General features: G+C 43.9%; 1 protein-coding gene across 1 annotated transcript in view; it reads right to left on the bottom strand.

The window, feature by feature from the left end:
• The window catches only part of DCHS2 (dachsous cadherin-related 2), a 123,378-nt gene extending 106,251 nt beyond the window's left edge, over nt 1-17,127 (bottom strand). The window contains 1 exon segment of the mRNA XM_089527233.1: nt 15,313-17,127. Within this exon segment, the coding sequence (XP_089383359.1) occupies nt 15,313-17,127 (1,815 nt within the window).
• Between the last annotated feature and the right edge of the window lie 238 nt (nt 17,128-17,365).

Genomic DNA, 17,365 nt, shown 5'->3' with positions numbered 1-17,365 from the left:
TACTGTCAGGAAGTTCTTCCTAATGTTGAAGTGGGATCTCTTTTCCCATAGCATGAATCCATTACTCTGGGTCCTATTCTCTGGAGCAGCAGAAAAAAAGCTTGCTCCATCCTCAATATGACATCCTTTCAAATATTTAAACATGACTATCATGTAACCCCTTATTCCTTTCTTCTCCAGGCTAAACATGTCCAGCTCCCTAAGCCGTTCCTCAGAGGGCATGGTTTCCAGATTTTCACCATTTTGGTGCCCCTCTGGACACACTATAGCTTGTCAACATCCTTTTTGAACTTTGGTGCCCAGAACTGGACACAATATTCCAGATGAGTATTGGAATATTCCAAAGCAGTACTGTTACGTCCTTCAGTCTATACACTATACTCCTACTGATGCAGCCTAGAATTGCATTGGCTTTCTATGCAATGGCAAATACCAGCAACTGGTCTTCTAAAACACTAATGCCCATTTAAATCTAACTTGTTGAATCCCATAATCCCAGTTATGAGGATGATGGCATAAATTCTGCTGCTAGTACTAACTAGATTTGACCTACTGCATCAATGGGAATTTGCTAAATCAATATGTATACAGAACCCATTGATTCAATGGGCCCACTTTAACTGAGACTAGGAATAGGATTTAAGCCCATATTATCAAGTTTTCATTGCAGAGGTTTGCAACAGAAGTGTTAATAAATATAGTGGAGTATGCTTCAGCTTCAAAATACAGAAAAATGATACTGCAATGCAATAATAGGCACATATCACCACTCATTGTCAATTTATTTCAAACATGCCTATCTCACTTTCTGCTTTTTTCTAGAACTCACAATACATAAAAATCACCATGGAAAACAAAACAAAACCTTTATTTATTGAAACAATAATAAAAATTAAAGCTATTGCTTTATCATCAGTTGTCAACTTGCAAAATATCTACCCCTAAGAAGTGTATGATGCAACTGCCATTTGCTAACATTAATACCATGTGAAAATTGCCACTGGCACAAGACAAACCCTGTTTTGTAAGATTGCAAAGGCATGAAACCAGTAGAAGCACATGCTCTTTCCTGTGAACATCTGCATCCCATTAAAGGCTGATTGTAATAGGATAGGGGCCCTTGTACAGAAAGACTGATAAGGGAATAAGCTCTCAGTCAGGCACCTTGATACAAGTTCATCCAGGCATTTTGAACTGAATCTTGAAACCAATTTAGATCTTTCAGTACCAGTGGAATATGTTCATTTCAAGAGGTCTTGTTAATAATATACCTTAATCATTTTGAGTGGTGTTCAGAAACACCCCTATATAAAACATATTACAATACTCTAACCTTGACTAAAGACTTTATCACACACACATTTTAACTACCATAAATGTTTGATAATAGAGTCTTTGGCAATACTTATTGTATGACACTGTCTCCCTCTCATCACTGTCTTTTCTTCCAATCCTGGTTAAAAGAAAACCATACAAATGAAAAGCATGCTAGGTAAGGCTGGGCTGGGAGTTGGGATTAAGGAGGTTGGAAGAGAGCATGCAGCACCACCAACACTCCGGTCATGTTAATGAAGGGATGTATGATAGGGAGTGATCTCAATCTGGTAAATAAATACTTACTTTCATTAATGTGACTGTGACAAGAATGGGAGTCATGTGATAAAGTCCTTAATAAGAATATAGAAAATATTGCTAAGGTTACCTGTTTCCAAGAAGATATAGCAATAGTAATAGCGAATACATTTCTATGCCACTTATCAGTGCACTTAAGCACTTCCTAAATGGCTTACAATGTATAAGCTAATTGCCCCCAACAAGCTGGGTACTCATTTGAGCGACCTATGGAAGGATGCCAGGCTGAGTTGACCTTGGAGTCCCTGGGAATGAACTCACAACCTTGTGGCTGTGTATGGCTTCAGTACTGGCTTTTAACCACTGAGCCACCAGGGCTTCTTAGTGCATCAAGATACATCTTGAACAACAAGTAAAGTCAATAAAATGTGTTTTGTGCCATGGAAGCCAGCCAGATTGATAAAGTGGGGCCCCTAAACACTCTCAAGAAGTGAACCATATCATAGGCTGAATAACCTCCTCTTGATCTGCTGACCTTTGCAGAAGCAGTACAATCCCAAACTGAGCTTCAGTTAATTTGTCATCATTCCCATTCTTGTGTAAAAGCATCCCCTGCCTTTCTTCAGTCAGTGGAAAGTAGAGCTAGTTGTCATCAGCATACTTGACAGCATTTTATCACAAATCCCTGAGGATACAGGTGTATGTAACAGCCCTCAGATCAGCATTAACTGTGATCTGATATTCATCTGTGCAGAACCAAATGAGTAAGCAACATTATCTAATGTATCTAGAGTTTTCCAAGCAATGTGTTATCTCAACAAAGCCTTCACCCCAAACCCTACATATGGAAAGATCAGTGGGAAGAAGGAGTACTCAGCACCTTCTGGGAGAGATCTGTCAAGTGTTCCCAATGCAAATACTGTATTCCTTCTTTTTTCAATCAGACTTTCTCTTGTTTCAAAAACTGCTCTGGCATGGAAAGCCATGGGTGGAAGACTTTTTGAGTGGAAGGCTTGTGACGAGTGCGGGAGCTAAGTGTTCAGTTGCAAATGTTTGCCAGCCATTGCATTAGCATTAGGAATCCCAGTTTTTCCCCTAATACAATCTCCTGGCACCTCCAGACATGCTTGAACTTCTGTACCTTTCTTCCAGAAATGAAGTACTTAGTATAATCTCTGAAGTCAGCCATCTCACCAAAGATACACATTGGTCTGAGTTTAAATTACAAACACGTGAAAGGCCAACTGCTTTTGATTGTCTGTCTCATGGGGAAAATAGAATGCAGAAAGATGAGCTTTTAAGTCAGGAGCATTGATTATATTTAAATATTTTTCTTCTTCTTGAAGACAAATGTAGCAACACTGCCTACTGTCCATTAGCCTTACATATACTCTGCACAACAGTAATCTGGAGTCCTTCCTTTTGGGACTTTCTGCCCCCTCCAAATGTTAACTATGGAAGACTCATCAACCATCACACTTCCTCCTCTTTATCTAATTAACTTTCCTTCCTTTTCTAGCAAAACTCTATTTCTAGTCATAAATCAAAAGTCACAAAGTCAGCAAAACATTTAATTGACACCAAGAATGTACATCTTTGGAATACAAATGAGCATGCCTTGTAAATACACACCTTGTAAATATCAGTTCTTTGTTTGTGTTGATCAAATCGTCTCAGGAATTCCTTTATAGTGCTGCTCACCTTTAAAAAAAAACAAAACCTCATAGGAGGTTTGCTTTTGTTTTATTTAAAAGTGTGAACCACTTTGTACTCTGAAAAGAGCACAGAAGCAATAAGGAAATAGATCAGATGTGCTATTCTAATACAAGTGTAGAGAACGTTGGGGTGGGGGGGATAACTCTCTCACAACTTCTCCCCACCTCTCCATTGGTGAGATGACACCAGTGGGCATGACACAGTGTCACTGAATCCCCAATGAAAGTGAAGGGCAGAATTTCTCAGCCCAGAACTTTTAACCCAGACATGGATCCAGCTTCCCTCCTCTTCACCCTTCCCTGCTCTTCACTCTCCTCTTGACAGGAAGGAGGCGTGAGTGAACAGCTACCTTCATATAATGCTCTCCTTCCTGGATGGGAAGAAAAGTGTCATGGAGATGAATCCCTTTTGCCATCTCTTGTTCACTGACTGAAAACTACAGTGGAGATTCCACTCTATTGTCTACAGAGAGTAGGCATGAGGGAGACATGAAGACAGAATTTGACTGTTAAAAAACTGGAGTGGATCCATGGGCTGGAGGTGCCTCTTCATTCTAATATGATGGAAAACCAAATTTTGCTCTATCTAATATATTGGTGTACACACTCACATTGCTGTGGAGTAGATGATGACAGCTCTTCTGTGTGCTCCCTCCAATTCTTTTGTGTCAACAGGCCTTTCTTCCCTTCCCCACTCACAGACAGAATTCATCCAGACCTTCACATTGCTCACGCCTATCCTCTGCCCTTGCCAGTTTCTTCCTCACTCCTTCCCAATCGTTTGAAAAGTTCAGGGATCCAGAAAAGGAGAGCAGCAATTTCCCTCAGTGTGTTGCTTTTCGTATCATGCCTCTGCCCCGCATGGAGATGCCTACAAGAAACTGGTTCGGGAAGTCTGTCAGCTAAGTACATGAAAATATGCCTGTAATCTTACAACCAGATTCAAATTAACCAATCTTTGTTACAAAAACCCAGCTCTGAGAAGCAGACCAATTGGGTTCCCCACGCCATATTTCACAAGTCCAAGCTTCATAGTCTGGTGAGTCATGGTAGATACACACACATACAGGTGTATGCCTTTATCAATATAAAAAGAGACTATAAGAAGAGTCCTGCTAGACTGGATCAAAGTCCACCCTATTTAGTTCATACAGTAACCAACCATATGCCAACAGAAAGCCCACAAGGAGGTCATGAGTACAATACTACATTCCCACTTATGTACTCTAGCAACTGATTGTGTGTAGGATTTCTAAAGAGTACTACTACTACTACTATGCTATGGAGATTTTTAGAAATCAAAAGTGACAACAAAATGGCATTTACATACAAGCTAGTACCATTGGTTTATGCATTTAGAACTCTAACATCTTCACACAAGATTGTGTGATGCTGACTTAAGATCAAGGACTGGGGGAAATGCATTTAGAACTCTGACATCTTTACACAGTCTTGTCAAAAGTGTAGATTCTTTGTTGCGTGGACTTTTTTGTGTTTGTGTCTATATGTATATGTGTAATCTTCCAGTGCCAACACTATTTTACTGATGATGCTGCAGAAATGAACCCATTAAACTTTGATACCAGCTCTTAGGAATTTCTTACATTTTCCCCAGTCCTTGGTCTTAAGTCAGCTTCAACAGTTTGTGGGCTAGAGCCTATATTATGCATCTATTCTCTCACAGAGTTTATGATTCTTAAAATGAACTAAACCAATATTAAAAAGCATGCACCATGAAATATGCTTTATCGTGGCCTTCATCCAAAAGCAGCCATATTGCCACATGCTTCATTAGAAGGGGTGCTTACCGGCACAAGACAAACATGTTACACTTTACAGTGTCCCATAAAAATCCATAGACTAAATTGAAACGTATCAGATCCAGTGTGGAAAATGCCTTACAAATACTATTAATTATTAAAATAATGTCATTAAACTGTTCCATGCAGGAAGACAGGAGAGAGAAAATTCACTATACATGAACTCCATGATGCTGACCTGAACAAATAGCCTACAAGCATGTTTTATTTAGTTTAGAATTAGTTTAGTTTATTCTAAAAAATTATCCAGGTTTTTTTCTGTTTCATGAAATCAGTTCCAGAAACAAAGCAAAATGGTTTGGTGCTTTTATTGCTGTTTTAATTTGCTTGATTTGAGATCCCTCTGGGAAACATCTGAGTTCAAAAGCAGAAGAAAAATATATCAAATAAGTAAACTTTGCTTTCTTTAAACAGTTGTATCTTGCCTTCTACCACTGCAAGTGTTCATGATGTGATTTACAATAGAAAGCCTGTAGTTAGAGGTGGGGAAATGGGTAGACACACAATACAAAGGCAACTGTGGAGCTAACATTCACCAGTACATATGCATTTTGTGTACGTTATATGAACACTGGCAGGCAGGTTGCACAAGAAACTTTTTGCAGCATACTCCCATAAAAGCTCTGGGAGCAGGGAGATGAAGGCAAAGAGGCAACCTTTCTTAATCAGCTGGTCTTCATTTCCTCAAAGGGGATTTTAAAGGTGGTAGAGAAGGTGAAAAACATCCTGCAGCTCTAGCAATCTGGCTCTAGCAAAACACTCATATAGCAAGAACTAAAAAAAATCTACTTATATAGCTCTCTTCTTCTTCCCACAGATTGTACCTAAGGAATGAAAATGCAGACTTACCAGTATATAAAATGAGCCAAAATTCTTAGGATCAATGGGAAGTCATACCATTGTGTGACTTTTAGCTTCCCTGTCTAAGTAGACCTTCCAAGAGTACTTTCATACTACACAATTTATCACTATGATTCCTCTCTAACTGCCATGGTGACATTCTATGTAATTCTGGGGTTTGTAGTTCTGTGAAGTTCTAAAGCTTTCTGGATGAGAATTCTAAATACTGCACCCTGCCCTAAACTTTAAAGTCCCAGGTTTGTATGGAATGGCAGTTAAAGTGGAATCATAGTGCTGTAATTGTATAGTGTAAAGGCACAGTCCAAGGATAAACAGGCATTGATGTAAAGACTCTTTACTGAATAGCCACCTACCATGGCAGCTGGTGGCTTCCGTGGCAGAGGAGCAGTAAATCTGCTCTGGGTTTTGTTCAGACTTGAAAAGAGCTGAACTCTATTCCTTAAATAGTTTCAGAACCTTGGATAGATCTCTCAAGTTTGGACACAGAAACATTACACCTAAGATCTCATCACAATGACTTTTGCTAAGTTCTCCATTTTTGCCTTTAAAACAAAATTTATGTGAAACAAATCTCAACATCTTAAGCAGTTTCAGCCATCCCTGAGCTGAAATAACAGGACAAAAGTCAACAAAAGACATAAGGATGCCTGTAAGAAGGAATCAATGTAGTTGTGAAGGATTTATTTAAATCTGAAACGCACTTTAACCTCAGGAAGAAAATGTTAATTTGGCTGTCTTTTGATTCTATTTAAAAATGTGTGTTATCAGGAGCATGGTGACAAGAAAAGATTGGTTTGTAAGCAGAAAACAGCATGCCCTTGTGAAGGTCACATTACTGCAGCCAATTGATTGAACCTTAATTCAAGTCATGGACCAGGGAATTCAGTAAAATGTAAATTAGGGTGACACAGCATGGAATGAACAATCAGCAGAAGGTCCGTGAATCCACTCCCCACTGGAATCAATGGTTGCTCTTGGTTACATCACTTTGGCAAAGGAATAGATATTTAATGATGAAATCAGATTAATATTGTTCAAGTAAAAGCAATGGTGCTGGGTTGGCTCAATGGAATTTTCTGATAACCCAGTGGCAAAAAATACACAGCATTTATAATTAGTCCAAAAGGCTCCACTTAAAAAAAGAAAGTGTGTGTGTGTGGGGGGGGGGATCCCAAGGAAAAAACCCAAGGAGAATATGAAGAAGGAAAATAAATACATTATTGTACACATATGTCATGCATTTGTTGTTGTTGTGTGCCTTCAACTTGTTTCTGACTTATGGCAACCCTAAACCAAAGAAAGTTATCATGGGGTTTTCTTGGCAAGAGTTGTTCAGAGTAGGTTTGCCCTTGCCTTCCCCTGAGGCTGAGAGCATGTGACTTGCCCAATTGTCATGCATAAGGGACACCAAGCCCTAACCCAGGGCTTTGAGAGCTTTGGTTTCATTTCCCATGAGCCTCTCCTTTAGACTGGCAAACCTTTCTCATGCAGTATGTGTGGACAAAAAATTCTGAGATACAGATAGAGATATAAATGATAGATACAGATAGTGCATGGCATATATCACCATCTGTATAACAAAATAAATACAGATTGATATGCATATTGTTCTTACTTTGGCTTAAATGTTTTCACGTATCTTACATAAATGATTTGGGCAGCAGACAATCCCTGGAAATGATGGCAAAAATACAACTTTACACTAACCCTCACTTGCTAGTGTAGAGAAGTACAGTCCTGGCCTCAACTTTTTTGACCCTTGAGCTCCTCCAATCCCCCAAAAACTCCAACCCCCCAATTAAAAAAAATCAGCACATATTTTAGACATTTTTGCCACATGCAGAAAGCCCTCTGACCATGTGGAAACATGCAAAAACAAACACAGCCTCACAAACACCCCAGAACTCTATACCGTTCCAAAAACATCCACTTTTCTCTGCGGTCCCTCTCAAAATGGCAACAGGAAGGCACATCCTGTCATCTCCTGTCCCTATTTGGAGAGAGTCTGCAGTGGAAAATGGAGGTACAGTCAGCCCTCCACATTCAATGGGGTCAGGAGTGCAAGACACCACCACCCCTAAAAATGGAAAAACCATGAATAACTCAATTCTCCTTCCATTTTTAACACAAAAAAAGGTATGACCTGCAGATTCAACCCACTGTAGATGCCTTCACAAGACAGAAGTGGATGGGTGGCAGGGATTACTACTGCCTCTGCTGCTGCCTTAGACCATTTTTAATAGGGCTTTACAAGCCTTGGTGCACATTTTCAGTCTCTCGGTTATGTGAGGCTTGCAGTCCCTATTAAAAATGGCATAGAGCAGCAGCAGGGGTGGTAGCAATATTCTGTGAATAATCAAATCTACAAAAACCAAACCCACAAATGTTGGAGGCTGGCTATATTTGAGATGGGTGGGGAGGATGCAGTCTTGATGCCATTTCATACACTTTAGAATTTGCTTTACAAATTGTTTTGTTTTAAATACTTGCTCACGTTGTTCTTTACTTATTATATCTTATATCTCACTATATTTTATGTGTGTAGGGATTCAAAGACTTACTAAACTACAAATCTCAGGATTCTGTAGGATAAGTCACAACAATTAAAGCGGAGTCAAATTGCTTTAATTTTACACCCTGAGTAGGGAAGTATCAAATGAGACTAGCCAAATTCCCAGAGCAGAAGGACAGCACTGCTTGCTCTTTAGGAATGCAGGCTACATAATCAATGATTTCTTTGTACTGTTTGTCAGCAGTGTATAATTTGTTTGCATGCTGTACCTGAAGCAACAGCTTGATCCACCATGAGAGCTCCTACTAAAAAGTACTGGGGGGGGGGGGAGGGGTTGCATCTGCTATGCTGGAATGCTGACCCAGGGGTGTTGGGTGGCTTTGAAAGGAAAGGTAGGGCTGCTAGGATCCAAGATGATATTGACAATGTCACTAACAGAGCTAAGACACTGAAAAGGTGAGTAATTAAAATATTTCTCACCTGCTCTACAGATGAGAGGACCAGTGTGGTTTAGTGGAGTGATGGGCTAGGATTCTGGGATACCAGGGTTCAAATCCCCACTCAGACATGGATGAATCCATTGGGTGGCCTTGGGCATGTCACATTCTTTCAGCCTCAGAGGAAGGCAATGGCAAGCCCCCACTGAACAAAGATTCATTCCCAGGGTCACCATAAGTCAGAAACAATTACAGAAAACAACAGCAGAAGCAGCAGAAACAACATACCAGCAGATTTGCCCCTCTATATTATATTTATTATATTGTGACACATATACAACATATGTAAATATTAATATATCCCATCCACCCCCAAATTACAATACAAACAATCAATAATTGAATTCCTACCATCCAAGCCTAGGACATACTTACAAAAGTATCATACACGTCTTCAGTTTACACTTCTGTCTTAAAACACCCCCCCAAAAGTCAATATTTAAACTCCTCAAGTGTAGTCATTCCTTCTTTCTTCCCCATAAAAGATATAAAAATGTTCCAGTCCTTTATAAAGCTATCAGATATCTTCTCTGTAATCAAAATAGACAGTTAGTCCATATCAGCTAATTCAAAGATCTTCAATATCCAGCTTTGGATGAAAACATCAGTAGATGCTTTTGATTGTTTTATGATGTTGTTTGCATTTTTACTTATGCTGTTTTGTTTGTTTTTCATTCAAAGGGTGTTTTTAAAATTAAAAAATGCTTTTGGATGAATTCAACAGTTTCCCAAAAGGGAAACTGGTGCCATGTATGCAGTTGCTGAGTTCTTTTCGTGAGAACAGAGACATGAATCACCATCCAGGACTAAAGACACCGGTTGTTAAGCAGGTTGCCTCAGGCTAGAGTTGATTCCCAGAGGTTGTAAACACTTTGGGGAGAGGACCAGTCTTTTTTTTTTTCTTTCATGAAACTGCAAGATGCTACTATAGGGATAGCACTGCAGAACTGAAAACAGGACAGAAGTTAAAACATCTGGTTCTTTATATGAACTGTACAAGAGTAATGCTCTCCCCACCTGTTTTTTAACCCTCTAAAGATAAAAGTCAATTCCAGCAGGTGCAGGCTACAGAAACATAACTGTTTTACAACTAGCCCCACTTTAAGAAATGATTGCTAGAGAAATGCTGATGCAGGCAGTGCACTACTGTTGGTCCAATCGCAGCATCATTATGAAATAGGATCTTGAAGCAGCAAACTAGAACACCTTTGTAGAGAACACTGGAATAAACAATGTGGGTGAGAATATATCTGAAAACTAATTTTCTACTTGCCAATTTGTTTTTTTAAGCACATCTATAAACAATGTCACTGAAAAATAATAAAGGTGCTTATGACTTCCTGAGAATTATGAATATGCAACACATCTAGGTAATTCTAAATAGGTAATCCATGGAAGAAGCCTTTTAAGGCCGTACTGTATTACTTGGGATGAAATTATGAAATTATTGTCAATAGCCTCAAAATTCACATTGGAACTTTTTTCCAATGACAAAAATACCCCTAATACACAAAAATAGCCATGCCAAAGTGGAATGCAAAAGAGTTAAAGGTATTTCCATTTCTACAAGGTATCTCTAATTCTAATAATTTCCTCCAGTGAAACTGCAAATTCTTAGTCCATTTTTTTGGGGGAGTGGGCATGGTCATAATACATGGATTGAGTATTATGGTTGGACCTCAACCAGGAAGACTGATAGCTAATTGAAGAAAACATACACTAAAGATGCACCAGAGAAGAAACATCTTTTTTTTTTTGGTTGCTTTCTTTCAGTTCTGCATTAAGCATATTATGTTGCATTTATCAAAGGCCTGCTTTTAACAGTGCCAGATGAGGATCTGCTGAATTATCTGTTGCAAAGCTCTGCCTAATGACATAACTTCATTCACTGCTTCTATTTCACTGCCTCAGAAATAGTGGGCATGACAAAAATGTATATAACCACTGTTCCATGCAAGCAACTGAAGAAGAATCCGGGGCAGTGGGTGAAGTACACAGTATAAATAGGTGGCGAACACTAGAGCAACAAAAACAGAGTTTTGATCTATCGCATACAGCCCAATGGAAGTACATTGTCCACCTCTACAACAAGTTCACTGGAAAAGGAGTGGGAATGGTCAATACAAGCACAGCAAGTCATAGAGAGAACTGCAAGGCTCTAAAACTGTGGATTGGGGAAGATGCATTTTTAACCTTGACCCTTCACAGGAATTGACTGACAAACCCAACACAACTGGGCTGATTTCATTTGGCCAGTTTTTTTAGAGGTTGTGGGGGGGTGTTGAACATTGGAGGGGCTCAGGGACAAAACCACCACATTTGGCAGCAGTTTGGAACCATTTTGGTATCCTGTGGCTACATGTCGCAAGTGCCCAGAGAAACAAGTTATCATATGAGAAGCATCTATCAGTAAATTAAGCTAATCAAAATCATGAATAGATGGTTCAGAAAATCCATGAAGGAAGAAGGGAGGCACAGGGGCAAGGTCTCTGCCAGTCAAAATTCATTAAATGAAGCCAGCAGTCCAAACCAAAAGGCTAAGGCAAGCAAGTCAAGAAATTAAGAATCCCAAGAAATACAAGAGTTCAGAAATTGCTGGTTGAAACTGAACAGTTGTGAGCAATGAGGACTCCCAGCAGCTGTTGAAAGACGTGAATGCCACATGTCATGGAGTGTCATTCTATGGAGGGTTTTAAACAGAGGCCAGATGGCTACCTGTGCTTTGATTGTGTATTGCTGTGTAGCAGGAGGTGGAACTTGATGGACCTTGAGGTCTCTACCAACTCTATGATGCTATGATTCAATGCCTGATATGCTCAATATTTAAGGAATGTTGACTCAATTCAGTTAACTACAAAGGACAAAGGTATCTCTTCAGGGTTCCCCTCAGTGGGTACTTCAGCCAGCCACTTCTCAGGCTCATCTAGGAGCCATCAACTGGAGCCAGAAACTCATTGCAATCCAATGCCTTAGTGTTATATTACTCAAACTCCAGAGGGTAAGCTGTGACATTGGAGGCTTTCATGGGCCATACAAACTGGCTACATGGGCCAAAAATGGCTAGTGTGCTGCATGTTCACCATGTCTGGTCTAAAAGTTCTAGAAAGCAAATCTGGTAGCAAAAGGTTAGGAGAACTGACTGGTGCTACAAGACAAACTAAGGGCAAAACAAGAAGTAAGGCTGAAATTAAATGACTTAGATTTGGACCAATTAGCAGCAACATCCACTAATAAGAACAACTGACCAATTCAACAGAATGCAGGTGATGTCCGTGAGTGAATTTCATGGAAATGCTCATACAAAGCACCCTTTTCTTGAGGAGGAGAGGAAGGGAGCAATTTCCCCAGTAGTCATACTTGAAAGGAGCTGCATAAACACTGACAAATATATTTGAGCTAAGAATAAATAGTTTCCAAGCATATCAAAATCTAGAAAACCTCCTAATGTTCAGTTTGGATCACTTCAGTACAGAGCTTAAAGACTACACCTTATGAAGAGTACTTAAAATTAACATATTAAAAGAACTGTAGTTTTGCAGTTGACTGCACACTAGAGCTCTTAGGCCAAACTTAATAACAACATGGTGTTCAGCCACACTGAACTCAGCAAGCATACTGAGACCTTGGGGAAATGCATAAAAACAACCAATATGTGGTTCAAACAGCAAGCCCTTCACTCAGACTTTTGCCACACAACTAATGTGGTCATCTGCAGGAGAAATATTTCTTTTAGAGTGCACTGCTGGCCTGGATTTCTGCTGCGGTAATACCTCCAATCAGTTTGGAATGTCTCCAGTCCCATATATCTGCTCCATTCATGCTGCTGTTGATGTAGTTTCTACTTGTATGCATTGATCGGGTGTCTGATGAACCTCATGCCATTCACATGCTGAAAAGTGCTTGCCAAGAAGAATCTACCAGCCAGAATTTAAGGGAGAATATGTATACACTGTATACACTTACCTGGGAGTAAGAGGTCAATAGGACTTCTATCTGAGAGCACATGTTTAAGATTGCACTGTAAAGGATTACACTGAAATGACCAAGATAATGAATGAGTGTAGAAAGTGTACATAAACAAAAGAGCTATCTTTATAACCAAAGCAACCTTGGTTAACACTAGTAGCCTGGGCTGAAGTAAGACATTGTACTGTCTGACACAGCACAGCAAGAGGCACACTATCTAAAGTATCCTAGTACATAAGGTAGAACAGCCCCAAAACACCTCTCCAATCATAACCATAGCAACAAGAAATGTAAATAAATAGGAACTTGCTTCCCTTTGATGATATTCAAAATTTACTGCCTGAGTAAATTCTGGTTTTGTATGGAGGGATATACCTTCATGTGACTACAAGGAGATTCTCAAAGTTCAGGAAATTTAGCATTCAATTGTAACACAAAAAGATACTTTCTTTGCAATCCAATATGTCTCCATCCCCAAGTTGGATGTTTGCAGTGCAGCCTAAGTCCCAATACAGGAGGCTCTGGGACTCACCTATTCATGTGCAATTCATCAGTATTTGACAGTCTGAAGCCTCAGACACCAAGTCTACTCTAAACACATGCCATCCAAAGCCCTGAAGATTCGGTTTTCAGAACAGAATGGTTTGATGAGGGAACTGTCAAAAGTGTGACCATCAGTGCTATCCAGGCTAAATGATGAGCTCCTTGACACAGAAGCACCTGCTGGCAAAGTGCATAAGAGCCACTATGGTACCAATGGTCAGACTGCTAAATGAAGACTTGGCTATGAAGCCCACTGGGTGACTTTGGACCAAACACTTTCTCAAAGCTTCCTCTGCCTCAAAGGACTGTCAAGAGGATAAGCATGGGGCAAAACCATACCAAGCTCCTTGGAATAACAGCGCCAAAATAAGAAAGAGAAGAAATAAATAGAAATAAAAGCAGGGCAACTTTTTCTCTCTCCAGAACCTGCATAGCCAAACCATATATCAAGAGACAAGACTATTCATATATAGAATTACAGGTCCAAAACACACTGCGGAAATAATCCAGTTTGAGTCCTCTTTAATTGCCCTGGCTCAATGCTAGGGAATTCTGGGAACTGTAGTTTTGTGACACATTTAGCCTTCTCTATCAGAGAGCTTGGGTGCCACAAGAAACTACAATTCCCAGGATTCCCTAGCACTGAGCCAAGGCAGTTAAGGCGGTCTCAAACTGGGTTATTTCTGCAGTGTGGTTTGGACCACAAACACACAGAATCACAGATGTGGAAAGGGCCTCATATGCCACCGAGTCTGACCCACCTCTCAGTGCAGCATCCCTAGCAGGCAGCTGGGCCAAGGGCATTTTCTGACCCAAGGCCACAAAAAGTTACTTTTTGGGAGTAAACCTCCCAGAATCCCTCAGCCAAATAGCCGCTAGGAATCCCAAAAAGTAATTTTTTTCAAGCTCTGCTTGAAGGGGTTGAGGGGAGATGTCCTCCATGTGCCACAGTCACCATTTTTAGAAGAGAAGATAAAATTATAGGAATTCCAAGAGGCCGTCTAGCCAAATCAAGGAAACTGTTGTTGTTGTTGTTATGTGTGTTGTGTGTGACTTATGGCGACCCTAAGGTGAACCTATCACAGGATTTTCTTGGCAACTTTCTTCAGAGGGGGTTTGCCATTGCCAGCCTGAGGCTGAGAGAGTGTGACTCATCCAAGGCCACCCAGTAGGTTTCACAGCTGAGCCAGGATTCAAACCCTGTTCGTCAGAGTCCAAGGCTCAAACCACTACACCTTGCTGGCTCCCCTTAGTAAGGCTGCACCTGCCAAAGCAGTCCTCTTTCCTCCATCAGTTCCCCATAGAGGAGGCCCCCTGTGGCATTTTGGGGTGGCCCTTTCTGCTCTCCAAATCCCTTCCTTCCCAGATCCAGCATGGCCTCATATACACTCCTGGTTTTATCAAGTGTGTGCATCAGGTCAGCAGCTGGTGGGGAGCAGAGCAGAAGATGCAGAAGCACCAGATGGATGCAGAAGATTTGAACCTTTATATGAAGATAGATAGATAGATAGATAGATAGATAGATTCTTTATATGGAAAGCCAGTGTGGCCTAGTGGTTTGGACTCTGACTCTGGAGACTAGGGTTCGAATCCCAGCTCTGCTATGAAACCCACTGGGTGACCTGAGCCAAATGGCACTCTCTCAGCCTCAGGGGAAGGCAATGGCAAAACCCCCTCTTTCTGGCTCAAGGCTCTGGGCCCCACAACATACTCCAACTCCCAGAATTCCATAGCCTTGAGCCAAGACACTTAAAGCGGGGCCAAACCGGCTTATTCCTCCAGTGTGGCTGCATCCCTGGAAGGCAGAGCACAGTCCCTGTTTGTACCTGAATCGGGCAGTGTCCGACGGGGACGTGTTCTTGCAGGCTGGCGTTGTAGAAGCGCCGCTGGAAGCGGGGCTCGTGGTCGTTGGCATCCTCGACGGCGACGCTGACCAGGCAGGAGGCGGAGAGGGGCGGCTGTCCTAAGTCCCAAACCAGGGCTTGGAGCTCCAGCCGGGCTTCCTTCTCCCGGTCGAGGGCTTGCCGGGTGCTGAGGAGCCCCGTGGCGGCGTCGAGGTGAAAGAGGGCGGCCTGGGGCTGGCCGGGGGCCAAGGCGTAGCGGAGCTGGGCGTTGCGGGAGCCCGGCTCGTCGCCGTCGGAAGCGCTGAGGCGGAGGACCGCGGTGCCGGGAGAGGCGGCCTCCGAGACGGCGGCTTCGTAGCGGGGCTGGGAGAAAGCCGGCGCCTGGTCGTTGATGTCGGAGACCCGGAGGAGGAGGGTTTTTTCCGAGGTGAGCGGCGGAGAGCCGGAGTCGAGGGCTACTAAGTTGAGTTCGTAGACGGGGCGGCTCTCTCGGTCGAGGGCCCCTTCCACGCAGAGGAAGAAGACCCCTTCGCTGTCGGAGGAGGGCCGGAGAGCAAAGGCCCCTTCCCCGCCTTGGAGGCTCAGCGTCGGTCCGCCCCGTCCATCCTGCTCCTCCTCCTCGTCGGGGTCGGAGACGGAGACCCGGGCCACGTAGTCCCCCGGGCGGGCTCCCTCGGAGACGTTTTCCCCGGCGCCTTCGGTGAGGAAGAGCACTTGGAGGGAGGGCGCGTTGTCGTTGACGTCCAAGACCTCGACGGCCACTAAAGCGGTGGCCACTTCGGGCTGAGCCCCTCCGTCGCGGGCCTCCACCGCCAAGCGGTGCAAAGCCCGGCTCTCTCGGTCCAAAGGGCGGCTTAAGCGGAGGACGCCGAATTGAGGGTCCACCTCGAAGAAGGAGGAAGGAGAAGGCTCGCCTTGGCGTCGGATGAGGCTGTAGCTGACTTCTCCGTTGAGGCCGGCGTCTGGGTCGGAGGCCGAGAAGCGGCCCAAGGAGCTGCCCACGGGGGCGTCCTCCTTCACCCGGAACCGGTACTCGCTCTTCTCGAAGGCCGGGGCGTTGTCGTTCTCGTCCAAGACCTGGATCTCGACTTGGAGGCGTCCGCTCCGTCGAGGGCTGCCCCCGTCCCAAGCCTCCACCACAAAGCGGTGCCTTTCCTGTCGCTCCCGGTCCAGCCTTCGCAAGAGGACCAGGTCCAAGGCGTCCGGAGGGAGGGCGTAGCGCAGCTGGAAGAAGGGCTCGGGGCCCTCCTCGCCCTCGGGAGCCAAGAGGGAGTAGCCCTGGGTGCCGAAGCTGCCCTCGTCGGGGTCCCGGGCGGCGGGGAGTCGGAAGGCACTCCCCGGAGGGCTGAGCTCGGAGATGTCGAGGCGGAGCGAGTCCCGGGGAAAGCGGGGCTGGTGGTCGTTCACGTCGGAGACGGCGATCTCCACCTGGACCACCTCCCCGCTCAAGGTGGCCGCCGCGAAGCTGTAGCCGGCCCTCCGCTCCCGGTCCAGCGGCCTCGCCGTCCGGATCAGGCCCGTCTCGGTCTGGATGTGGAAGTCCGACAGCAGCGCCGATTCCCCGCCGCCCTCCGAGAGGAAGAAGCCCCCCGGGTGGCTCTCCCCCGGCGGCAGGCCCGCACTGATGTCGCCCACCAAGGTCTCCGGAGGCAGGCCCTCGTCCACCGCCAGGCGCAGCCGGTAGACCTGGCCCCAGCAGCAGGGGCCCCCGACGGCGCCCAGGGAGAAGAAGACGACGAAGCAGGCCCAAAGCCTCCCGGGGGGCGTCGGGGTCGCCCAGCCCCGTCGGGCCTCCATGCTCCTCTCAAGGCTTCTCCATCGGCCTCATCCACTGGACGGGGCGGGTTTGCCAGAAGTCCCCCGGCGGAGCCCTGAAACCTCCTCCCCCAACCTCTGCTTCTCCTCTTTGACCACCTCCTCCTCCGCCAATGTCCTTCTGGGATCTCCCCAAGAAGGAGGTCCCTAGACGGGGCGGGTTTGCAAGCGATCTCCGTCCTCTTGTAGTTCTTAGCCTCACCTCTTTCTTGGATCTGGG

The sequence above is a fragment of the Sceloporus occidentalis genome, unplaced genomic scaffold (genome assembly GCF_023333645.1).
Source record: "Sceloporus occidentalis isolate IW3139 unplaced genomic scaffold, rSceOcc1.0.p SCAF_5, whole genome shotgun sequence".
In the NCBI taxonomy this organism is placed as follows: Eukaryota; Metazoa; Chordata; class Lepidosauria; order Squamata; family Phrynosomatidae; genus Sceloporus; species Sceloporus occidentalis.
The sequence above is the reverse complement of the archived record's forward strand: the minus strand, read 5'-3'. Positions and strand labels throughout refer to the sequence as shown.